This window comes from Bos taurus, chromosome 26 (genome assembly GCF_002263795.3).
Source record: "Bos taurus isolate L1 Dominette 01449 registration number 42190680 breed Hereford chromosome 26, ARS-UCD2.0, whole genome shotgun sequence".
NCBI lineage: Eukaryota > Metazoa > Chordata > Mammalia > Artiodactyla > Bovidae > Bos > Bos taurus.
In genome coordinates this window covers 50,117,059-50,143,470 of record NC_037353.1, presented here as the reverse complement: position 1 = coordinate 50,143,470, position 26,412 = coordinate 50,117,059, and the positions used below count along the sequence as shown (strand labels likewise).

Sequence of the window (26,412 nt, the reverse complement as noted above, 5' to 3'; positions counted from 1 at the left end):
TCATTGGAAGGACTGATGCTGAACCTGAAGCTCCAATACTTTGGCCACCTGGTGCTGGAAGAAGGAGGAGGAGAAGGGGGTGACAGAGGACGAGACAGTTGGGTGTCATCATGAACTCAGTGGACATGAGTTTGAGCAAACTGTGGGAGATAGTGAAGGACAGAGAAGCCTGTGGTGCTGCAGTCCATCGTGTCGCAGAATCGGAAGTGAATGAACAACAGCCTTCTTTAGGTCCAACTCTCACATCCATACATAACTACAGGAAAAACATAGCTTTGACCATACGGACCTGTGTCAGCAGTGATGTCTGCTTTTTAATTCTCTGTATAGGTTTGTCATAACTTCCTTCCAAGGAGCAAACATCTTTTAATATCATGGCTGCAGTTACCATCCGAAGTGATTTTGGAGCCTTGGAAAATAAAACCTCTCACTGCTTTGACTTTGCCCCCTTCTATTTGCCACGAAGTTATGGGACCAAATGCCATGATCTTAGTGTTTTTTTTTTTTTTAATGTTTTAAGCCAACTTTTTCACTCTCCTCTTTCACTCTCATCAAGAGGCTCTTTAGTTCTTCACTTTCTTCCAGTAGAAAGTTACAGAGACAGATATAAATCCATTTCTGTAACTGGTCATGTATACAGAAATGAGAATTGTTGAGGTTATCTACCTCCTTATGTCCTACCTGGATGGGGAAGCCTTTCAAGAGATGGAATCTCCTTGTACCTATGAATTCACTGTCTTTTGACTCAAGAGCACAGACTTTGACTCCCATCATTGCCCTTGAGTTGATGCATTCCTTGGATTTGAAACACGCCATAAGCACACAACACTCCTGGAATGATTGAGTCCAAGAACACTGAGGATAACATACTATGTTCTTGTAACAAGTGTCTCAGGTATAGATTTTGTTCCCAGTTCAGTTCAGTTGCTCACTCGTGTCCGACTCTTTGCAACCCCATGAACTGCAGCATGCCAGGCCTCCCTGTCCATCACCAACTCCCGGAGTCTACCCAAACCCATGTCTGTTGAGTCGGTGAGGCCATCCAACCATCTCATCCTCTGTTGTCCCCTTCTCCTCCTTCCCTCAATCTTTCCCAGCATCAGGGTCTTCTCAAACGAGTCAGCTCTTTGCATCAGGTGGCCAAAGTACTGGAGTTTCAGCTTCAGCATCAGTCCTTCCAATGAACACCCAGGACTGATCTCCTTTAGGCTGGACTGCTTTGATCTCCTTGCATTCCAAGGGACTCTGAAGAGTTTTCTCCAACACCACAGTTCAAAAGCATCAATTCCTTGGCACTCAGCTTTCTTTATAGTCCAACTCTCACATCCATACATGACCACTGGAAAAACCATAGCCTTGACTAGATGGACCTTTGTTGACAAAGTAATGTCTCAAATTACATTTAGGTCCAATTACAATTCTTTTTCTCAGCTAATCAGTGGGTACTGTGGGCACAGAACTGACTGGCTGAGGACCCCAGCACTTTGGCCCTCATTGTTGATATTTCTGGGATTCTGTGTGGTCCACGCCTGAATAAGGAATGGAAGACAATCACAGGGTGGGTGTGCAGAACCTGTGGGCCTATTGTAAGATGGTCTCAGTCTTGTATCCCTCTGCGTGGGGACCCAGAACAACATGTCAAGTGCTAGAGATGAGCAGTCAGGGGACTGTGAGGTTAGGGAAACATTTACTGAGTGTCTGCTGTGGGTTTCTGGCTGAAGACAAGAGGCAGAGTGTGGCCAGGCTTTCATTCAGACTCAGGTGCCAGGTGTCCCGGGATGGATACCCCTCCTCCCCGAGCCTAGCACAGAGTCAGATGAGGCAGTTGTATTGAAGTAGTGCCTTTATTTACTGAAGTCCAAGTCATAAGCTCCAGTGCAGGGTGGGTTCTCCTTGCCTCGGGGCATCATGTGCTACTTGGTGGATGGCTCTTGGTCTTTCTCCTCACTGACTCCAAGGGGCTTGGGATTGGCCTGTGAGAGGTCAGGGTTTGAGGCAGGAGTCTCATCAGATCCCTGTGCCCACACCCTCCATGGGTCCTACCCCTCCTCACCCTACCACTGCCAGCCTCTGCACTTTTGCCTGGGATGTGTCCCATTGGAAATGCCCTTCCCTGAGGACCATCTTCTGAGGTGCCTTCCCACCCACAGCTCCTCTCACAAGCTCTCTGCTCCCTGCACTGGATTCCAGGACTCACAGCTTCTCCTAGGCCAGCCTCCTCCTCTTGCTTGCTCTGGGCTTGGGCAAGGACCTGTACCCCAAGTTTTTCCAGCTCCTCCTTCAGCCTGGATAGAAAGAGGTCGGGAGTGGGGTAGGAGGATGTGGAGGGAGAAGGGTAGGACTGTAAAGGGACCAAGAGACAGAGTCTAGAAGGGAGCAGACACTCCCTCAGCCACCTTCTCCTTTGGGACTCGGGGGAAGGGCTCCATGCCCACCTCTGCCTCTTCTGCTGCAGCTGCTGACACTTCTGTTGCAGCTGCTCCTGGCGCTGGGCAGCAGCCTCCAGCAGCTCCTGGGCTTTCCTGTTCTCCTCCTCAAACAGATGACTGAGGGTGGGGCCATGGGTGCTGGCAGCTCTTCCCCTCCACTCACTCCCCCCTCCCGATCCATGTCTTACACCACAGCTGCTGCCTCCGGGCTGCGGAGGAAGAGCCCTTCATTGATTGTGTGGCCCTTGGCTCCAAACTGCGAGCACAGACGATGCTTCACATCCTCCAGCTTTGCCTCCACCAGCTTCTCTGCAGCAGAAAGGAACGGATGGGCAGGGCAGGGCAGGGCAGGGCAGATCAGGGCATCCCCATCTTCCAGGCCTCACCTTCCTTAAGCAACTGCTCCTTGCCGCTGTCCAGGGTGCTGATCTCCAGGGCCAGCCGCTCTGGTTTCTGATGGATAATAAAGGAGACCTGTCCGCAACTCCTGGCTTTCTCCCACGTGCCTCAGAGAAGCCAATCTGGATCTGGTCTTTACTCATATGCCTCACTTCCTGCATGCCAGGCACAGTCCAGCTTCAGGGCCTCTGCATTGGCCATTCCCTCTGTCTGGAATTGTTCTACCCCAGATACCTGTGGTGCTATGCAGGAGAAGCTCATAAAGTAGCTAGTGTTCAGGAATTCTGCAAGGGCATCCTGCAAACACCAAAACTCAAGCCTGTTCTCTGGAGACTCAGTTATCAGTTCAGCACTGCAGCTCCTACTCTTCCCTCCAGTGACCTCACTGAGTCTGTCCATCCTGACTTGCACTCTCTCTGCCTATTTTCTTGTTTGGGATCCCTAGGTGGCAAATAGTGGCCTGCTAATTTCCCCACTGTCTTCCCTGTGACTGTGATGGCCCCAGAGACACCCATGAATCTCCTTAATGGACAGCCCCTCCTCAGTTCTTCAGAGCTCCTCTTGAGCTCTTAAGGCCCCTGGGAGGCACCAGAGGCGGGTGGGCAGGGCCGGTGCAGAAGGCAACACCTGGGGGCGGTGAGGGTGCTGAGGGGCTAGGCTCAGTGCGGCTCTGACACATGGCTGCTGGGCTTGCTCAGGAGCTGGGTGTGGCCATCGACAGGAGGGAGGCCTGGGGGTGACACAGCTCTGGGCCTAGTGCTGCCAGGGAAGCTGTGCAGGGTGGAGAGAGTAGCTCTGAGTGACTCACGTGGAATTCCCACAGGTCCTTATACTGGCCCATCAGGTCCTCCAGTTGCTCCTCGAAATCCAACCTGGGAATCAAACACACAGGATGAGGGGCTGTGGCCTGGGACACCCGTCCCAACCTGGTTCACCCCGGTGTCTTTATGCACAGACGTGAGGGAGCTTGCTTGTGCTCTTCACTCTGCTGCAAGCGCCTTTGCCTCCTTGACCCTCCAAGCTTCAGCTCAGCCAGGTCTTCTAATTCCCATTCCTAGTATTACCCCCTCCCCGCTTACAACCCACCCAGCCCCCCGTGCCTTGGGAGGCGGACCTTACCTCAGCTGCCTCTGTTTGTTCTTTTCTTGCTCAATCTGGGAGTTCAGGGCAGAAATCCGCTCTTTGCACTCCTGCAGCATGGTTTGCTTCCTGGCAAGAAGCAAGGCAGTCACCATGCTTTCTGAATAATCTCTCCCTAGGAGGGGCCTGGGGTGGAGCTCCCATTTCCTTCTCTTGACATCTGTTGTAGCCTTCCAGATTGAGTTTCTTTCTGTAACTTTTGGGGTGGTATGAACACATGTCCTCTGGAATGTCATTGTGAAGATTAGGGAGATCAATGTGGGTGTGGTCACACACACAAGCACACACATATTGATCTCATGTGAATTCCTCAAACATATTCAGTGTTGGTATGCTAGGGGCTTGGAGGTCTCTGGTCATGAAATGAGCAATATAAGCACTCAGGAGCTAGAGAGATGGGTGAATAGAAGGATAATGGGTGAATGGAGAGAGGCTGGTGGACAGATGGTTGGCATGATACCTAAATGAAGGGACAGATGAAACTATAAAAAGCACAGAATAAAAACCAGCTGAAGGAATGTAATTGACATTCTAGCAAATGAATGATTATCTCAGTGAATAAGATGGTAATCAATACTACGACCTACTGTTGGGAGTCACGGTCTCCCTATTTTATAGAGGAAGAAGATGAGAGCTGTGGGTCTAAGGCCAATTTCCCTTAGTTCTTTTTTGTTTTTACCAGAATGAAGGGGTAGCGCTCAACAGGGGCTAGGTGGAAGCTCTTACCTCTGTGCCTCATTCTCCTTATCCTGGCAGTGGAGCCGGAGGACCCTCAGGGTCTCTGCAGGGAGAGGAAGTTAGGACCCTGTGAGAGCCCATCATGGCTGAGGTTTGGGCATGGGTAAAAACACCAGATTATGTGAGGTCTCCTGAAGAGCTGATGGGACTCTGTTGGAAGCCACAGGAGGGAGGCAAGGTGATTCAGGCTTCAGAAGGCTTTCACTGCTATAGAGTGGGTTTCTGAAGGGTGGAAAAGGCAAAAACCTGGAGATAAAGTAGGTGCAATTACCTTGTTTTTTGCTCAAGATCTCTTTCAGGCGTACTTTCTCTCCACTCACTGGAAAACAGAGGAACATGTTTGGGCATCACCAACCACCCACTGTACCCGAGAGGCTGGGCTTGGCAAGCCCTGCCCCAACCCCAAATGTAGACCCCCTTCGAGGTAAGTCCCCTTCCCCTCCTGTGTGCATGCTCCCTGTGGGCACCAAAGGGTGCTTGATAAAGGGTGGCTAAGAGGACCCTGTGGAATGCCAGTGCAGTTACATGGAGGGAAGAGAAAAACACTTCACAACAAGTTGGGTAAAGGCTGTGAAGAAACACATCAAGCAGTAAGGGGCATGTGACTAGGTGGGGGCCGTGTGCTGACTCTGAGTGGGGAGATTGGGGAAAGCCTCTCTGAGAAAGGGGCATTTGAGCTGAGAGCTGAATGATGTCTTCAGGCCATAGGAATCTGTATTATATGGGGGATCTGCCTAGCAAAGGTCCTGATGTGGGAGTATGCTTGGCGGTGTTTCAGGAACGCTCCCCAAAATAGAGTGGGATGGGGGAGATTGGTAGGCCCTGAAGTTGGGGAGGGTGCAGGAGTGCTTGGCCACAGAAATGATGCTGACTGTCTGTAATATTGGGTTCAAGGATGTGTGACATTTTGGGGACCTCTGGGTGATCCCCCCCAGGCTTACATGAGTCCAGTTCTTTCTGCAGGGTCTCCCAGACAGTCCGGGCGTCTCCCAGCTCCTCACTAGCTTTCTTTTTTGCTGTGCCAAACCATAGGACATCATGTAAGTGTCTGTCCTTGCAAACATTTCACACTTGTCTTCAAGTAAACCTAGAGGGGCCCCTAGAGGATTTTACAGAGCAGGAAACAAGTCTCCTGGAGCCAAAGCCCTTCTTGGGCTCAGCTGACAGCAGGGCCAGGTTACTAAACATGTGACTGCAGCTCCTGTCTTTGGATGGACCAATCCATGTTTGGTTTAATGCTCCCTTGTTTCAAAACACTAAGTAATTCTGAATAAGGGGCTCTGCAAATCATGTAACCACTCCTGGCAGACAAGCCAAGGTCCTGAGCTCACCTTGCTGAACCTCATTAATCCGGTTAATCAGGACCTCAACCCTGGGCTCTAGGCTTCCCACTGCAGGGAGAAAAGGAGGTTGAGTGAAAATGACAGGGCAGGCAGAGGAAGGTGGATGCCCTCCAAGGCTCACATTCTGGGGAGGGGAGGCAGCAGCACATAGAGATACCGAGTCAGGTTGTGGTAACTTCAAGAGAAATAGAGGAACCACAGATTAAAAAGTGAAGGAGTGGGAAGTGCTCCTTCAGATATGGCAAGACCTCTTGAGGGCCCCAAATCAAGTGAGGAGGGCAAGCCTTGCAGTTCCCTGGGTAGGGGTGGGAGACAGTCAGTGCAAAGGCCTACTCGAGATAGGAACATGGGCGGACGGTGCCTGGTAGCAAGAAGAGAGCAGAGTTGAGGTGGATGGAAGGAAGGTAAAGACAAAATCCTGGAAATTCTGTAGAGTATAGGGGGAGCCAAATGGATGGCCAGTAAGGGGATTGAAACTGTGTTGTGGGAAAATGTTTTGCATTTTATCCCCTTATACTTAAATTTTGAATCATGGAGTCATATTTTTACTTCAAAAAATTAACTTTTGAAACTAAGAGAGAACAAATGAGTTAATTTCCCAAGGTGGTGAATCAGGTGGCTTAGAATTGATTCCACTTCTGCCTGACTCCAAACCTCGGGCTGAGCCTCAGTTATAGAGGAGACACGTGACCTTTCTGCAACTTCTTCACCATTTCCATCAAGTCTTCAATTTTCTGTGAAGACTCGGCCTGCCCTGTGGAGACAAAACCAAACATTTTAGTATGTAATAATGAGAAGCCTAAGGAAGGGCCTGATAAATTGGGCTGGGACTGAGGTGGGCTGAGGGCCGGTCTCCAGCCAGAGTGGTACCTCTGCTCCTTGACCTGAGGGAGACACTGCAAAAGAGATGAATCAGAGAGACTCCTTCATAGTCATCTTTTCCTAAAGGGTGATTGACACCATAGATTTCCCCTTCCTAAGACTCAGAGCAAGAGAAAGGGTACACTCTTACTGTTGATACTGTTCAAGGCTTGGTCAAAGCTCAGGATGTAAAAACAGAAAAGAAGAAGTAGTATTAAAAATTGGAAACAAGGAGTTAGAAGTCACTGTAACTGGTAGGTGACATAATAAACTATAGATTTATAGAGAATATTACCCAAAGAAATCTCAGAAGGAATAGTGAGAAATTTTAATGATGTATCTTTAAACATATAAACACAAATAGCTTTTCTATATATATGTTTCATATTCAGTTCAGTTCAGTCACTCAGTCGTGTCTGACTCTTTGTGACCCCATGAACTGCAGCACACCAGGCCTCCCTGTCCATCACCAACTCCTGGAGTCCACCCAAACCCATGTCTGTTGAGTCGGTGATGCCATCCAACCATCTCATCCTCTGTCATCCCCTTCTCCTCCTGCCCTCAATCTTTCCCAGCATCAGGGTCTTTTCAAATGCGTCAGCTCTTTGCATCAGGTGGCCAAAGTACTGGAGTTTCAGCTTCAACATCAGTCCTTCCAATGAACGCCCAGGACTCATCTCCTTTAGGATGGACTGGTCGGATCTCCTTGCATTCCAAGGGACTCTGAAGACTCTTCTCCAACACCATAGTTCAAAAGCATCAATTCTTTGGCACTCAGCTTTCTTTATAGTCCAACTCTCACACTCATACATGACTACTGGAAAAACCATAGCCTTGACTAGACGGAGCTTTGTTGACAAAGTAATGTCTCTGCTTTTTAATAGGCTGTCTAGGTTGGCCATAACTTTCCTTCCAATGAGTAAGCATCTTTTAATTTCATGGCTGCAATCACCATCTGCAGTGATTTTGGAGCCCAGAAAAATAGTCAGCCACTATTTCCACCGTTTCCCCATCTATTTGTCATGAAGTGACAGGACTGGATGCTATGATCTTAGTTTTCAGAATGTTGAGCTTTAAGCCAACTTTTTCACTCTCCTCTTTCACTTTCATCAAGAGGCTCTTTAGTTCTTCTTCACTTTGTGCCTTAAGGGTGGTGTCATCTGCATATCTGAGGTTCTTGATATTTCTCCTGGAATCTTGATTCCAGCTTGTGCTTCTTCCAGCCCAGCATTTCTCATGATGTACTCTGCATATAAGTTAAATAAGCAGGGTGACAATATACATCCTTGATGTACTCCTTTTCCTATTTGGAACCAGTCTGTTGTTCCATGTCCAGTTCTAACTGTTGCTTCCTGACCTGCATATAGGTTTCTCAAGAGGCAGGTCAGATGGTCTGATATTTCAGAATTTTCCACAGTTTTTGGCAATCCACACAGTCAAAGGCTTTGGCATAGTCAATAAAGCAGAAATAGATGTGTTTCATATTAACTTGCTTATAATCAATATAGGCATTTAGTTTTAATCCTTAATAAATTAGTAGATCCAGACAATTATTATTAGTGCTATTAACATGACAATAAAAATAACTGGACATCATGAGCTATTTGATGTAAAAATACAATGGAGGATTCTTGTCAAAAAATAATGCTAACACTTGTTACGCCTATCAATCTAAATAACCAATTTAGAGGATATACAGGGACAGAGGACCATTTAAGCGGCATATGTGCATGCAATTAGCAACATCCACACTGGGAAACTTCACAGGAAAAAGAACTCAGTTTCTTTAATTTAAAAAGATTTTAGGGGAAAAAGGAGACAGGAAGACCCTTACAGACAAAAAGAGATTAAAGAAATGTATCAACCAATCTCAATAAATGGACAATGTTTGGATTTTGATTCAATCCAATACACTTTTTAAAATATTGATGACACAATCAGGGAAATTTGAAAACTGATTACAGATACTTGAAACAAAGGAATTATTGTAGCTGTTCTTCAGATGTGGGGCTTCCCTGGTGGCTCTGATGGTAAAGAATATGCCTGCAATGCAGGAGACCCAGGTTCAATCCCTGGGTCAGGAAGACTCCCTGGAGAAGGGAATGGCTACCCATTTCAGTATTCTTGCTTGGAGAATTTGACGGACAGAGGAGCCCGGTGGGCTACAGTTCATGGGGTCACAAGGAGTTGGACACAACTAAGCGACTGACACACACATTCAGAAGCGGTAATGCCACAGTGGTTACTTTTCTGAAAACAGTACTTAGTTTTTAGAGATATACATGCAAATATTTATGGATATGTTATGATGCCTGGGGTACTTCAAAATAAAACAGTGGAGCAGGTGGTAGGGAGGAGCTGAGGATAATGAAGAAACAGGACTGGTCAAGAGCTGATAACTGCCAAAACTGAAAGATGAGTTCACAGGGTAATTATCCTTAGTTCTTAATTTTTTTTTAACTGAGTTACAGCTGGTTTACAATGTTGTGTAAGTTTCTCCTTGCACAGCAAGATTTGGTTATAAATCTATATATAAACATTTTCAGATTCTTTCCTATTATAGATTATAAAATACTGAATATATTGAACATAGTTCCTGTACTATAAGTAGGGTCCTGTTGACTATATTTGCATTTCGATTCCACACATAAATGATATCATGTGATATTTGTCTTTTTCTGATTTACTTCATTTAGTATGATAACCTCTAGGTTCACCCATGTTGCTGCAAATGGCATTATTTCATTCTTTTTATCTTGTTTGTTGTCCACTCACTAAATCATATCTGACTCCTTATGACCTCTTAGACTGCAGCACACCAGGCTCCTGTCCTCCACTATGACCCGGAGTTTGCTCAAACTCTTGTCCATTGAGTCAGTGATGCCATCCAACCATCTCATCCTCTGCTGCCCCCTTTTCCTTTTGCCTTCTATCTTTCCCAGGATCAAGGTCTTTTTCAATGAGTCAGTTCTTTGCATCAGGTGGCCAAAGTACTAGAGCCTCAGCTTTAGCATCAGACTTTCCAGTGAGTATTCAGGGTTGATTAACATTGTATAGGAGGATTCTCTTGTATCCACACCTTCTCCAGCACTTATTATTTGTAGATTTTTTTTCATGATTGTCATTCTGATCAGTGTGAGGTGATACCTTAGTGTAGTTTTGATCTGCATTTCTGTAATAATTAGCAATGTTGAGTATCTCTTCATGTGCCTATATTCTTTTGTATATGCTTAAACTTTTCCATAATAAAAAAGGTTTTAAAAAATCAACCCAAACATCCAATCAAAATAGAGAAGGTAAGTAATCATTTATACAGAAGAATGGAAAAATAGAGAAAACAAGTAAGCAAAAACTACACTAAACGTTAATTATATCTGAAAAGATGTATAACCCTTAGTCATAATTAAAAAGATGAAAATGACATGTTGTATCTAGCAGCTTGGTAAAGATTAGTAAGTCTGATAATGCCTTGTGTTGATTACAATGTAGAGAAACAGGCACTAATGCACACTGAAAGACTGTGAAAACCGATGCAAACTTTTGGAGGACAGGTGGCTGCATCAACATTTTTCAAGACAAAATTTCACTTCTATGAATTTATCCATCAGATATGCTTGGTTACATATCTATGTCAAAAATGGGAAACTGAATGCCCATCAGTAGAGAACTTATGATTCATGCCCACAAGAGAATACTGTGCAGCCATTGAAAAGGAGGCAGAGTTATATGTATTAACAATGAAAGAGATCCAAGATAGACTGAAAGGAAAGAAGTACAAAACAGTATAATATAGAATCCCATCTGGCTACAAAAAGAGGTGAAAAAAATATTTGTCAGTCTAAAAATAATATGTGTCTTATTTCTAGAAGATTTCTGGCTCAAATCACACAAAAATATTTTCAACAGTAGTTCTTTTGGAAAGTAGAAGTGGAAGGATAGGTAAGAGAATGTTTTACTTCTCACTGTATACTTCTGCATATGGTTTTACTTTTACTTTTAAATGTTAATAGACTTCCCTAGGTGACCCAAAAATGAATTATAGTTTTCTTGAGCAACCATTTGTCCAGGTATTATTAATAGACTAGGCAGTGAGCTGCACCTTTATTTTTTTTTCTTTATCGCATATTATAAGTAAGGCACAGAGTGGGAAAGCAGAATATATCTGTTGAACAAGTCAACTAAGTATATTGTTAATAAAAAAAATTCAAAGGGTACAACTGCCTATGTTATTATATGAGCCCCTACTTTTTACCTTCTTATTTAAAAAATTTCAAATTTACTTAAAAGTTGCAGAAGTAGAACACATAGCTGTAATATGCCGTTGCACCCCAATTTTACATTTGCTAATAATCATGAACTTTTGAGAATAAGTTGCAGATACAATTCTTCATTACCCCCAAATATCCTAGTGGTGAAGTTCTGAAGTACAAGACATGCTCCTGTGTAGTAACAACAGTACAACAATTAAAACAGAGAACAGCAGTGAGAGATATTAACATGTGATCATCAAGTGGTACTTTAAAAATGTCTCCTACTTTCACTTTTATCCTCCCTCTCTTTAGCCAGGGGGAGAGGTCACGTCTTTGCTGTTGACGTGGGGAGGCTGAGAATAAGGCAGTGAGGGCCAAGCAGGGAGTGAGAGAAGGGCTCGGGGGAGCCCTGCCCATCAGCCACGTGGGGTCTGTGGTGGGCCCGGTAGGGAGTACACACCACACACAGACACACACGTGTACACACTCACAGCACACACACACACAGACACACGTATACACACTCACAGAACACAGAGAGAGACACACATGTGTATACACTCACAGAACAAAACGAGAGACACACATATACACTCACGGCACACAGACACACACGTGTACACACTCACAGCACACACACACACACATATACACTCACAGAACACACACAGAGATGCACATATACACTCATGGCACACAGACACACACGTGTACACACAGCACACACACAGAGACACACGCATGTACACTCACAAAACACACAGAAGGACACACCTATACACTCATGGCACACAGACACACACGTGTACACACAGGACACACACAGAGAGACACATGCACGTACACTCACAGAACACACAGAAAGACACACCTATACACTCATGGCACACAGACACACATGTGTATACACTCATAGCACACACCACACAAGTATACACTCACATAACACACAGAGAGATGCACATATACACTCATGGCACACAGACACACACATGTATCACTCACAGTACACACACAAAAACACCCAAGACACACACGTGTATACACTCATAGCACAACACACACAGTATACACTCACATAACACACAGAGAGATGCACATATACACTCATGGCACACAGACACACACATATATACACTCACAGAACACACAAGAGAGACATGCATATACACTCACACACAGATAGACACATGTATACACTCACAGCACACACACGTGATATATTCATAGCACACATATATACACTCACAGAACACACAGAGGATACACACAGACACACATATGTGTACACTCACAGCACACACACACAGAGACACACGCATGTACACTCACAGAACACACAGAGAGACATGCATATACACTCACGGCACACAGACACACACGTGTACACCAGCACACACAGACACAGACACACACACATATACACTCACAGAACACACAGAGGGACACACACCACTCATGGCACACAGACACACACATGTTCATTCACAGCACACACACACAAACACCCACAGACACACACGTGTATACACTCAGAGCACATATACACACACATATATACACTCACAGAACTCACAAGAGAGACATACACACTATGCTCACGACACACAGATAGACACGTGTATACACTCACAGCACACACACAGTTATATACTCATAGCACACATATATACACTCACAGAAACACAGAGAGATATACAAACACATGTGTGTACACTCACAGCACACACACACGCACCTCTACACACACACCTCTACACACAGCACACACACACACACACACAAAGATACATCCCTCACAAGAGCATCAGCTGCTTCCAAGGCCATCCCATCCTACAGGATTTTGTGATGAAATCACTCTACATCTTGAAAGAAAGAAGAAAGTTGCATGGGAAGGGATTCTATATTTGGCAAAACTAATACAATTATGTAAAGTTTAAAAAATAAAAAAATTAAATTAAAAAAACCAGCATTTTAACCTAGTAAGTATAACTCTTAAAATCATGTTTTTTAAGAGGCTGCCCTCCGTCACATCGGGAACGCGTCCTGTGCGTGTGAGTTCATTGCCCGTAGGCGTCCTCATGACTTCACACTAAACACACGGCATTGCCACTCAGATACAAGCCTGCTTCTCCTCCAGGTCCTCGCGCCAAGGGCTGTATTTTACTTTTGAGTGTGTCTCCAGACAGATAAGCGACGCACACATTAAAATTCATGGTGCAGAGGAGACAGGGGCCCTCGGAGGGCGGCTGAGATAATCTCCTTCTCCTAGTTCTTCAAGAGCTCACACCGGCTCAGCTCCGGGGAGCCTGTGGGCCCGCCTGCCCAGGTGCCAGCCCTGCTCAGACTCTCCCCAGGGGAGTCAGGGTCTCCACAGACCACCCTCCCCTCGGTTCTCGGCTGCACCTGCTCTGGGAGGGGCCTCCCAGGAGGCAGCCTGCCCTGGGTGCTGCCTGCAGAGGGAATTTGCTTTTGCATTGCCAGGCCACTTACAGTGTTCATAATAATTATCATTACACACCAGCTCCCATCACTGCCTTCTGCGTTCGGGCTCATCCTACGAAGAAACCCAACTGGGCTGAACTACTGTATCAGGCTCATTTTATACCAAAAGCCAAACCAGGAAATAAAAGTCATTGGAAGGAGATTCAATTATAAAATGCATGTCCCCCTTCAATTCAAAGGTGAGTCAGAAGTCAACAACCATGAAGACATCCCACCTGCACGAAACCCCTGGGCTGACCCAGAGGGTGCGAGCCCCTCCCTGAGTGAGGTCACCGCAAGGGTGTGTCTCGTGGAGGGCTGGACGTCAGAAGCTGGCTGGGCTCCTGCAGGAAGGCCATTGACACCAACCAGCGCTGCAACCTGCGTCCCCTCCGGGAGACCCGCATCTCGCTCACCTCTCAGCTGCATCGTGGACAGGTGGCAAGAACCGCCCTGTGACGCATCGCACCCCCAAAGCCTCGCCCCCTCCTAGGACTGGTCCCTTTGCGTGTCTTTTGGCCCCTGAATGTCCTGCACGCAGCCTATCTAAAGCTCAGTGAGGAAGGGACGTGGTCCTAGGGGGGCGATGGCCAGTTCGCCCCCCAGCCCGCCGAGGCAGCCACGGAGGGGCCCCCTTACCCTCTCTCCAGAAGCATGTCTCGGAAGTGGGTCACTCGCTCCTCCAGCGGCAGAAGGATCTGGGGCAGGTGTCTGGCGCCCACGTCCTGTCTCTCCGCCTCCTCGGCACTGGGACTCACGTGGCCTTCCGTCCTTCAGGGCACAAGTACAGAGAGTCAACTGAGACTTTGGAGACCCACCTGATTCTCACTGTGACCTTTCAAAGCCCTCCAGGCCCCTGGAAGGAGCAGAGTCTTTGAACACTTTGCAAAGCACAGCTCAGATGAGACTTGGCTCTTGGGATACAAACTGCTTTGCTGCGTTTGGGGCAGAAAGTGGAGCCAAAGCCCCGACAGGACAGCACGGCCGGAGGGAGACTCGGTGGGGCCTGAGGGTTGAGAGCGCTCAGAACGGCCTGGGAAGGAGGCCGAGCGCCCGAGGCTTCCCGCCAGCCGCCACTGCCACCTGAGCGGACGGAGCCAATCTGTCACTTGGACCAGTCACTGCATCTTGAACCTGGTTCCACTTTGGCTTTTAGAGATGACTTGACTTTGAACAAAGGCATGGAAGACAGTCATGGGGAAATTATTCTATCTACACCCAGAGGGCAGAAAGCACTGTCTGGGGGTTTAGCCCAAAAGGGAGGATTTAGTGATGGCAGTGAGACAGGACCACACCCTGGGGACTCTGCAAAGGACAGGGAGAGCTAGGTGACCGTGAGCCCAGGGGTGGCCACAGGAGGAAGCAGGACCCAGCGTGGGCACGGCCAGGGGCCAGGCAGGGCGGCCCAGAGGAAGGAGAGAGAGCCCCCTTTGTGAATCAGCGACCCGGTAGCTCGCATCATTTGTCTGACTGCCATCTGACGGGGTCCTCGTGCTTCTACTCCTCGTACTGGAAGCACCTGGAAACCTCCTTCTACCACACCTTGATGCTCGCTGCTGGAAGAAAGCATCTGACCAAACACACACTGTTACTCCCACCTCCTTCCCTCCTGCTCCCTGACACGGCCCTGCCTGGGAGTGGTCCGCCCAGCACCTCATCCTCAAGCAACCTCTTCCCATCTCCTAAGGTGCCGACTGGACCCCTGCTGCCCAAAAGGCATCCTGGCTCTGACACCAGACCCCTCTGTGGGTACAGCCACAAAATTAAAAGACGCTCCTTGCAAGATAATCTATGACAACCTAGAAACATATTAAAAGAGCAGAGACATACATTATTGACAAAGGTCTGCTAGTCAAGAATGTTTTTCTAGTGGTCATGTATGGTGTGAGAGTTGGACATAAAGAGGCTGAGCACCAAGAATTGATGCTTTTGAACTGTGGGTGTTTGGAGGAGACTCTTGAGAGCCTCTTGGACTGCAAGGAGATCCAACCAGTCCATCTAAAGGAGATCAGTCCTGAATTTCATGAAGGACTGATGCTGAATCTGAAACTCCATACTTTGGCCACCTGATGCAAGAGCTGCCTCATTAGAAAACTCTGATGCTGGAAAGATCAAGCGGGAGAAGGGGTGACAGAGGTGAGATGGTTGGATGGCATCACCGACTCAATGGATGAGTTTGAGCAGCTCCAGGAGATGGTGAAGGACAGGGAAGCCTGGTGTGCTGCAGTCCACGGGGTCACACAGAGTTGGACGACCTAGTGACTGACAACAACTCCCCACCCTCCAGGACCAGGATTGCAGACAGTGATGTCAACAGGCCAGTGCAACTCTGATCAGAGGCCACCTTTCCCGGAAGTCTAAAGAGAAGTGCGCTGGGAAGCACCATGACTTCCTCGCATCCTGGGTGCTCACAGGTCCAGAACAGCGGGGCAGTGCATTTCAAAAGCCTGCTGCACCCCAGGAATTGCGGGAGAGAGCACGCACACCATGCACGTCCGGGTTTCCTGATGTAGGTCACGATCAGGGCTCCCCAGGTGGTCTGCTGCTGGGGGGCCTGTGGCAGCGTCTGCAGACATTTGTGGTTGTCACCACTCGGAAGGTGCTCCCAGCACATAGGAACAGAGGCCAGGGCAATGCACAGGAGGCTCTGGGCATGTCTCTATCCCCGCATTTGGGAGAGAGAACAACCATCCAGGTCACGGGTGCTGCGTGCTAAGTTGCTTCAGTCATGCCCAACTCTTTGTGACCCTATGGACCACAGCCCAGCAGGCTCCTCTGTCTGTGGGGTTCTCCAGGCAAAGAATACTGAAGTGGGTGACCATGCCTCCTTCAGGGGATCTTCCCAACCCAGGAATCAAACTCGAGTCTTTACGTCGCCTGCATTGGCAGGTGGGTTCTTTCCCACTGGTGCCACCTGGGAAGCTCCATTAAGTCATACAGTCATTTAACTACCCAGCCAGGGCAGTCTCACCTCCTGACACCCACCAAGGCTGCAGCTTCTCCAGCTCTGACCAGGGTGCCGTGAAGACACGCAGGTTAGCAGTTTGGGACTTGCTAGGGGTGTGGAATATTGTAGCATGTGCTACATCTAACAAGGGTTGCCACGCATCAGGGTTATAATGTGGATTAATCCAACCTCACACAGAATGTGCAAAGAAAAACAACCTGCTTGCTCAGCCCATTAGGGAATCTTATTTATAAACCAACAATTTCGAACTTACATTCTTCGCTTCTTATGCCATTATGTGGAATTTTGAAAAAAGAAAATTGCCAGTGGATTTGCCATTGTATCACACTCCAAACGGTATAATTAGGTTTCTTTGTAATAATTTTCATTAGTTAAAAATAGAAGTGTGGAAACAAGTCTTGCATTGTTTTAACTCGAAACAAGACTAATAGGAACATGTGTGATTGCGGATTACAGCTTTTTCCACGAAGTATTTTGTTCAGAACCACTGGACGCCTTCCAGACCGCAAAGCAATCGGTTCAATTAGAGTCAATCAAAAGCAAAGCAAACTTTGCTAAAATATTTTTTACATCCTAAGTCTGAAAAGCTTGGTACTAAAAGTAAATCCTAATACTGAAAAATAGAGTAAAGTCAACATCATACGGAGGGTGAGAGGCGTTGCCCCAGGGGCCCGGCTGGGTACCGGGCCCTGGGGTGGCTGTGCGGGTGGGGACCACTGCAGGGCCGGGGCTCCTCGCTGCGAGGGGAGGGGCATGTCCCCTGCCTCCTGCACCCCTTTGGGAGACAGGGGGCCAAGCCCCGCCCTGAGCTCTGCCCCTTCCTGCTCCCATTCTGCCCCTCCCCCAGAACCGCTCTGAGCTCCAGCAGCTGAACCGCTCATGAGACGTGTGTCGGGCTTTCTGACCCTGCCCGTGAGCCCAGGACAGCACAGGCTTCCGGTGGATGCTCGAGACCAGACGCAGTACAGCAGGATTCCAGAGGCAGCATTCTTTGGCAGACGACGGACTTCCTGTGTTTATCTGGTGTGGAGGTACTCGGGCCACTGGCCTTGGTACTTCTGTCCCTGCCTGGAGGCCAGTTCTTGGACCCACAACTCGCCTTTTCTGCTCCTGCATGGTTCAGCATGGCCATTCTGGGGTTGGAATGGTCACCTTGGCGAAGAAATTATGGCCACAGACCAGCTGCCTGTTACAGTTCAAAGGAAAGTGTTTTTTGTTTTTGATTTTGTTTTCACTGTCCAGTCTATGAGGGGAGGTGAGGAGAGAGAGAAGGAAGAAAAGAAGGGAGGAGGGGCGGAGAGGGGCGGGAGAGGTTGGCTCAGAAGGCGGCGATCTTCGCAGCAGCCGACAGTGGAGGGTGCGCTTCTCCAGATCTAAGGCCCCTCCCACCGACTCAGCATGCACGCCTGCCGCATGGGGCAGGTGAGGGAACACGCTGGACCACGTCTTTGGAAAAACAGTTTGAACAGGAAGATCCCGACACGCCTCCATCTGTGATGCTAACGTGAGCCTGTTTTTCAGTCCTGTTGAAATATTTAAACATCTTGCTTCTGCCATCAGTTTATTAGCTCTGTCTCCCAATTTTGCAGTCCCCATAGATGTGCTAAGCCGGCCTCCTGCACCTCTGTCCAATTTGTTCATAAAAATGTACAGCAGGAAATGCCAAAAGCAGATGCTTCTGGCGGGTCCCACCAGCCTCTCCCTGCAGGTGACAACCTCCCTTTCCTGCTGCTGATGAGCAGGGGCAGGATGGCCACCGTGCCCACCAAGGTCTGGAAAGCCCTGGCTGGCAGGAACTGTGTCTACTCCTGCCACAGCCATCATCTGGGGCTTGTTCTCCGAGACCCAAAGGGTTAAGGGTGGCGTGTCCTGCGGCTCCTGCTGCCCAAAACCCTGATCGCTCCTCTGCCCCTCCTCGTGCCCGGCCAGCGGGTCACAAGGGTGGGGTCCAGGTCCCTGGCAGCTGACATGAGTTCCCTGCCAGGGCATGGAACTTGGACATGTGGTTATTTATCCTCAAGATCCGCAGGAGCTGAGATCCATAGGCTTGCATCTTCCTAAATGATTCCTGGACATAAAACAACTCTGAATGCCTATTTCCTTGGCGTGCTTTTTATGATTATTCATTATTCCAGTGGGGCACGATGCCAGATGCCGCTGAGGCGAAGGACAGAGATAAGGAGCACAGCGCGGCCCAGAGACCCTGCAGCCCCATCAGAGGACGCTGATACTTGCTGAAAACAGGTCAAACCCTCTCCTCCCACTTTACTTGCACCTCATTTAGTCCTTCTCACAACCCTTTGAGGCTCATTTTACAGCTGGGAGAACTTAAATGAGGCATGTAAGTTCCTCAGCACAATGACAGGTCTGAAAACAGTGATGGTGATGGTGACAAAGCTGATGGTGGTGATGGTGACGAAGCTGATGGTGGTGACGACGGTGGTGATGTTGTGATGGTGACGTTGATGGTGACGTGATGGTGATGGTGTGATGTTGTGATGGTGATGATGGTGTTGATGCCGATGGTGATGGTCTTCATGATGATGGTGATGCTGCTGGTGGTGGTTATGATGGTGTTGATGGTGGTGGTGGTGGTGGTGGTGATGGTGATGCAGCTGATGGTGGTGATGGTGACGAAGATGGTGGTGACGATGGTGGTGACGGTGATGATGGTGCTGATGTTATGATGGTGACGTTGATGGTGATGTGATGGTGATGGTAGTTATGTTGGTGTTGATGGTGGTGGTGGTGGTGGTTTGGTGAGGATGGCAGTGACACGACAGTGACAATCACGGTGATGACAGTCATGGTGTACTTCTCCTTCATTGTCTCTGGCGCTTCTGACGATCCCCACCAACCCTTCCCCAGGCTGGGTTCCAGCCTTCTGTTCAGCCGGATGACATCTCATCTTTTATTTAATTTAATCGATGGGAGAATCTGTTCTTTCCTCTGGCAAAGAGGGCTAGGATTTATCATCAAAATGCTGCCAGGCTGTAACTCCGGTGTGAGACATGATATAAATTCTGCAGGAATCAAAGTTTCTGTGAATCTCTGCCTTGTGGGGCCTCAGACACTCTGTCATGTGGCTTGTAACAAATGGTCTTCGGATGAGGCCAACTTGGAAAGATCTGTGTTCTCTAGTTTTTAGCCTCGCTGTTGTAGCGTAGGAGGGTGCCTTTGGCTGCTGTCAGAAGCTGGCCATCAGTCAGGTGGTCTCCAGGCCCCCGGTGGGCTGGGGTGCAGGGCACCAGCTCAGCTGGCACTGCCCACCTACGTGGAGGTCCAGACTCAAAGCCAACGCTGGCATTGAGAAGGATTGCCCCCCCAGGATGGAGTCATGGCCCAGGGTACATCGGGCTCTCACCCCAATCAGGGAGCCATGGGAGCTGAGCAGGAAGTGCTGTCCCCAGCCCAATAGAGCAGCCCTGCTCCACAGTGTGCAGGGACAGGGCTCTGACACGGGAGATGGGCCATGACACGGGCAGAGATGGGGCTCTAAGATGGGCAGAGATGGGGCTCTAAGATGGGCAGGGATGGGGCTATAAGATGAGCAGAGATGGGGCTATAAGATGAGCAGAGATGGGGCTCTAAGATGGCAGGGATGGGGCTCTAAGATGGGCAGAGATGGGGCTCTAAGATGGGCAGAGATGGGGCTATAAGATGAGCAGAGATGGGGCTCTAAGATGGCAGGGATGGGCTATAAGATGAGCAGAGATGGGCCTCTAAGATGGCAGGGATGGGGCTCTAAGATGGGCAGGGACGAGGTTCCAGGATGGGCAGAGACGAGGCCCTGACATGGGCAGGGACACAGAACCCCTGGAGGAGAAGGCTGAGGCCTCCAGCTGTGGCCTGGGCTGTTTCAGACCTCAGGACTCCTCCAGCCAGAGTTCACTGCCCTCTGCTCTGTCTGACTGCTGACCGCTGACTGCCTGGCTAACCCCCTCATGCCCACCCTGCCCTGCTCCCCTCAGCCCTGCTCGTCCTGCCCTGGCCCCACCCCCAACCCTCGATGCTGTGACACCTGCCCGGAGGGCTCTGGGGTTACGGAAGCTCCTCTCTGCTCTCTGGAGGACAAGCAGCCCTTCCACGGGGGTGACCACACTCACCCAGCCTTTCTGTCACATGCTCAGAGCGCTGTGAACCAGGAGTCACGCGGGTGGAGGGAGGGGATGAGGAAGTGAGCAGACCCCCCATGACCCCCGCCTCCTGAAGCCTGGTCAGCGTGGGCCTTGGGAGGATGGAGGGGTGCAGCTGCAGCATGCTTGGTCTCGGAGGCCAGCGTTCCTTCCTGGGGAGGCCGCCTGGGAAGGCGTATCTCCGTGCCAGAAGCTGGCCCCTCTGGGGTGTGGAGGAGCCCCTGTGAGCACCAAGAGCAGGCTCCCGGTCCAGAGAGACAGGCGACCGTGCTGCTGGAAAGGCCCGACCCCACATCTGCCCCCAGCCCGACTCTGCGGGTGCTACATGGTCATCTTAAGGGCTCGTCAGCTAAAGCTGAGAGGACTCCCTGGAGATTAAAGGTCCTCAGGCGGGTCCCGGACCCTGTGCGGCCGCCTCCCTCGTCTGGGGACTCGCACTGGCAGCCTCAGCGCACCAGCGATGTCCCCCAAAGGTGACAGGAGACACTGCCAGGCCCACCAGCGTCCGCCCCACGGTGCCTTTGATAGGCCATTTCTAGCCGCATCCGTGAGGTCACCACGCTCTCAGCCCTGAGAAGCGGCCGGGGGGCCCTCAGCCTGAGGGCTGTGGGTGCATCTCACAGAGGCTGCTGCGTCACTTCTGTGCCAACAACAGCGAAACCCAGACCACCCTCCCGCCCCCGCTGGCTGCAGCCAGAGTCACCTTCGGGGGCCCTGGAGGACACGTGACGACCTGATCGCATCTGTCATATAACACACGATGCTTAGGGCTCCCCTGTTCCTGAGGCTCAAGACCAAACAGACCTCCTGACATGAAATGCAGCGAAGGATGCTTTTTAACCTATCTGAGTCCTCACACAGAAGTAGGCAGAGCTGTTAGAACAAGAAGCCTGCAGTGTCCTCACAAAATTATGGGCGAGGGGTCCCAGAACTTACACTGTGAGCAGGGCACCAAGACCCTCAGGTCGTTTGCAGCCGCCCAGAGAAGCTGAGAGGAGCCAGAGGCCCATCCAGGGCCCTGACCCCAGGAGCTTGTGATGCCCTGGACAGAGGAGCAGCCGCTGGCTGTGGCCTCTGAGAGCGGGGACACTGAAGCTGGAGGCACCTCTCGGCTACTGACTGCGAACGGGCCAGGTGACCACGGGGGTCAGTGAGCAGGGTGCCCCTGCAGGATAAAACCAGGATGAACTCAGAGAAACAGACGCGAGCATAATCTTAACACTCCTTAGATAAGATACCAAGGAAAGGGGAGAGGCGGTCCGGGAACGTGAGGAAGCAGAGGGCACAGTCACACCGCGCGGTGGCACGAGAGCAGGCGCCAGGGCCAGAGCCAGCAAGGCCGTCCTGGGTCTCCGTCCTCCGCAGCCACTCCAGTCCACCTGGGAGCTGCAGCGACGGGTCACCATCTGGCCCCACATCAGGCCACTCCAGTCCACCTGGAGCTGCAGCAACGGTCACCGTCTGGCCCCACATCAGGCCACTCCAGTCCACCTGGAGCTGCAGCAACGGTCACCGTCTGGCCCCACATCAGGTCACTCCAGTCCACCTGGATGCAGCGATGGTCACCATCTGGCCCCACATCAGGTCACTCCAGTCCACCTGGAGCTGCAGGGAACGGTCACCGTCTGCCCCCATCAGGTCACTCCAGTCCACCTGGAGCTGCAGCAACGGTCACCATCTGGCCCCACATCAGGTCCAGCGAGAGAACAGGAGGAGAACACAGCCTAGACGAGCACACAGGCAGAAGAAGCGGGAAGACAGCCCCCGGTCCGATGAAACTTTACCTGATTCTTTGAACAGGAGCTAAAGTTTCAAAGAAGATGGTGGATGCTATGAAATAGCAGCACGTTCAGAACAGACAAATTCAGTGGAAACGGGACATTGGACCAAAGAAAGATAGGAAAGACATCCCAGAGATCCAAGAAATTGGAAATAAAAGGGGAAGAAACACTTTGGGGGCCAAGCAGTGTACTTGCGTCACCAATATATGGAAACTCAAAGCAATGAAATAGAACAAACATAAAAATAGTTCAAGGAAAATATCTTTACATAGAAAAGATGCACGCCTACATTTTGAAAAAGTGCACATCCTACTGATAACTACCCAAGAATCACCAAAGACAGAGACACACTTTGTCTCTATAAAGGCTAAAATTAAAAACGAAGAGGATTGAAACGTACCAACTATGTGTAGATCTAGGAAATGATAATGAATCTGTCATTGCTGGAGAATGGTGCTAAGAGAAACGACACAGTATTTTGAGAATCAGTATACAGGGAGTGAGTGATGAGTGAGAGTCGCTCAGTCGTGTCTGACTCTTTGCGACCCCATGGACTGTAGCCCGTCGGGTCTTCTGTCCATGGAATTCTCCAGGCAAGAATACCTGGCAGTGGGCTGCCATTTTGTTCTCCAAAAATTAAAGGGAAGGATCAATAATTTACTTTGGGTATTCTGTTTGAAGTACACCCCCAGGGAACCAAATGATTTATGAAGGTATGTTTTGCTTTATAAAAGTTGTCAAGGTACTAATGGCAAATGAGATAATATAATTGAAACATTAGCATGAAAAAAGTCCTTTTAGAAAGAAAGGATGAGGGCAAGTCACCTGCTCACATCACAGAAGACAGAGGATCAGACATCAGATGCCTCTTGACAGAAGGAACTCAATACAACCGTGAAGGATTCTTGCCCAAATACTTATCAAACTCAACTCATACAGCCTCCAGATCTGCTAGAGAGTGCAGAACCTACCAGGTCAGAAGAACCAGTTACAGCACACCTTGGAGATCCAGTGATATCCCAAGCCAAGGTCCAGACTGTGGGAGATTCCACAGTTAAGAAGAAATTCTGATGTCTTTAAAAACAAATGAAAAAAAAAAAGCTGGAGCAAAAGGGAAAAACCTACAGATTAAAATAATTTAGGAGAGAGTCACGGAGAGCTGTGTACAAACAATCTTGACTTGACTTGAGAAATAAAGTTTTAAAATAAAACAGTCAAGGAAATCTGAGCAATGTCTGAGAAGCTCTTTGATAACAGTAAGCTGTTTTTTTAATATGTGTTGTTTATTTTTTAGGTGTGACTATGATTGCTGTTAAAATGTCTTTATAGTTTCGTCGTGTGTCCTGATATATTTACAATAGCTGGGGTTTGCTTCAAACTATTCCGAGTTGAGGGTAATGAGAACTAAAAGTGATCAATACTGGCCTTGAGATAGTTGTTGAAACTGGGAAATGTGTATCTGGGAGGGTTAAATAGCCTGTTCCATTGTCACATAGAACTTTTCCATAGTAAAAGGTTTAAAAATGGGCAAACAAACTTCCTCATTGGGCGTTTGGGCATTTGCTCTGTGCTGGGCCTTTCCCGCGAGTGTCTAAGAGCTGGATGGACTCAGAGCCACGGACTGGCCCCGCCCATCATCTGAGGATGTTTGCTTTAGTAGGAATCGTGGCGGCCGGGCCTTGTTGGCTGTGCGGCTGCCTTTCCCTTAGCTCCTGGGTCTCTCCAGCCCCTCCCGGCGCTGAGAGTACATCTCCCATTGTGCTCCAGCCAGACACCCGCCCTCCTTCCCTTTGCAGGCAAACAGCAAGGCCACTCTCTACCTGCCTCGTGAAGCTGAGCGCACGTTCCGCAGAGGCATCACAGACTTGAACAGAACTGAATTATGAATTACTGTTTAAGGGACTTCCTGGTGGTCAGAGGTAAAGTGTTGCCTGCAATGCAGGAGACCCGGGTTCAATCCCTGGGTCAGGAAGATCTCCTGGAGAAGGAAATGAGCAACCCACTTTCTGTATTCTTGCCTGGAAATCCCAATGACGGAGGAGCCTGGTGGGCTACAGAATCATGGGGTTTGCAAAGAGTTGGACACGACTGAGCGACTTCAGTTTCTTTTTTTCAAACCATGAATTACCATAAAGAGCGGAAATACATTCTTCTCTCATGGGAGATGAGAGGAGAGACTCTCCTAGGTGACTGCCACACTTACTACTCCAGGACATTGGGTGTGCTCTTGACTGCTGAATGGAGCCCCCAAAGAAGAAGATTCTGCAGCAGACACCCCCCATCCCGGTCCTGCAAGGGCAGACAGACCTGCCTTCATCTCAGAGCCACGCGTCTGCTGCCAGAAAGCAAGGGCCCGGGAACGTCCCGCCACTCTCGTCGTGTCTCTACAGGGGGATTCACGATAACCGCTGAAGGCCAAGTGCTTCTGAACGCCAGGGTCAAAGGCGGTGAGAGGCAGGCTGAGATCTGATAAAGGACCAGTGAAGAAGCCCAAGGTCAAGAGCTCTATTAAGAACTGATTCCAGAGTGCAGTGGTCTCCTGGTGGCCAGATTTCAGCGTTCTCCATGAGGGTGAAAGCTTCACAGAACTGGGAGCAGTGATCCAGTCACTCAAAACTCCAAGAAAACGACACCTGCTGTAGTGAGCCGGAGTGATTGTGCGGTCTCAGGATTTATGCTGACGTCTGGTTCCCTCTCAGAAAGCCACAAGTTTCATAATCTTTTTTCGGGAGGAAATAAATGCAGGGAATATTGATGCTTCGATCTGAAAGGACAAACCAAAATCTCATGGCAAGTGACCTACGTGCACACAATCTTCTCGTAGCAGGCATCCATGGAGTGTCCGTCGGCCCAGGTAGGAGGCCCCGAAGACTCAGGGTGCAGGCTATTCACAAAACTGCAGGGCTCTCGAGAGAAACAACTGGTTGACTAGACTCTGACCTGTGTACAAGGTAGGAGCTCGAGATGCTTTTGTGTGCACGGTTTGTGTCTGACTCTTTGTGACCCCATGGACTGTAGCCCGCCAGCCTCCTCTGTCCTTGGGATTCTTCAGGGCAAGAATTACTGGAGTGGGTAGCTCTGCCCTTCTCCAGGGGATCTTCCAGATCCAGGGATCGAAGCTGAGTCTCCTGCATTACAGGTAGGTCAGCATAGCGAAAGTGGATATTAAGTCATTGCTCCATGCAAGTTGAGGCCACAAAGAGATGCACAGTGTCCCATCAATCTGATTCTGAAGAAACCAGACTCCACACTCGCATTGGAGTGCAGCTCATTTCTTGTTTTCTTGGGTGTTTAAAGATATAGTTTTACAGCAATCTTAATTTGGAGTCACGTGTTTCTTCGGCACTACCTCATAAGCATGCAGAGAAGCCATGCTCGCACGTTCTCAGTAGCTAATTTTTGGGGATTCTGGAAAACTCTGTATGTAGAAGTAAAGGGCTCAACTCGTGGTTCGTATGAAGACAGGGTTCAGGGCACATTGACCCCTCCTCGCTGCCCACACTCGCTGACCATAGCCCTTGCACTGGGGTGGGGTGCAGGCAGCATAAACATATACTTTGTCGGAGTATTAAAAGAGTGTTTCCTTTTCTCTCACCGCAGTTGACTCTCTCTAGGTGTGGGCTTGATTTGGGGACAGACTCAGGGGTAGTGGCTGCGAAACCTCCGGACACTAAATTATTTTGTCTTCCTGGGGTGGTGTTGCTTCTTTCAAACCTAGACAGAGGCTCTCTGACCCAGAGTAGGATGCAGAATTGCAGCTCAGTCCAGGGGACATGCTTTGAGTGTGCCTTGGCCATCTTGGTTTGTGAAGAGGAGCATAAATGGAGGGTGTATTTGGGGAAAACAGAAAATGCCCCCAGGAGAACTTCTTTGCTAATTCTAC

At 49.2% G+C, this 26,412-nt stretch overlaps 2 protein-coding genes across 2 annotated transcripts in view; one reads left to right on the top strand and one right to left on the bottom strand.

The window, feature by feature from the left end:
* TCERG1L (transcription elongation regulator 1 like) overlaps positions 1 to 26,412 on the top strand; it is a 478,247-nt gene that overhangs the window by 429,420 nt on the left and 22,415 nt on the right. The window lies entirely within an intron of this gene.
* SYCE1 (synaptonemal complex central element protein 1) lies at positions 1,828 to 6,809 on the bottom strand (the record flags this gene model as incomplete). Its single annotated transcript, NM_001038149.2, is given in 12 exon segments — positions 1,828 to 1,973; positions 2,198 to 2,285; positions 2,436 to 2,546; positions 2,618 to 2,738; positions 2,816 to 2,882; positions 3,637 to 3,700; positions 3,948 to 4,037; positions 4,695 to 4,749; positions 4,978 to 5,025; positions 5,648 to 5,722; positions 6,038 to 6,097; positions 6,741 to 6,809. Coding segments are annotated over 12 exon segments (908 nt in total), but the record flags the coding sequence as incomplete, so codon positions are not given.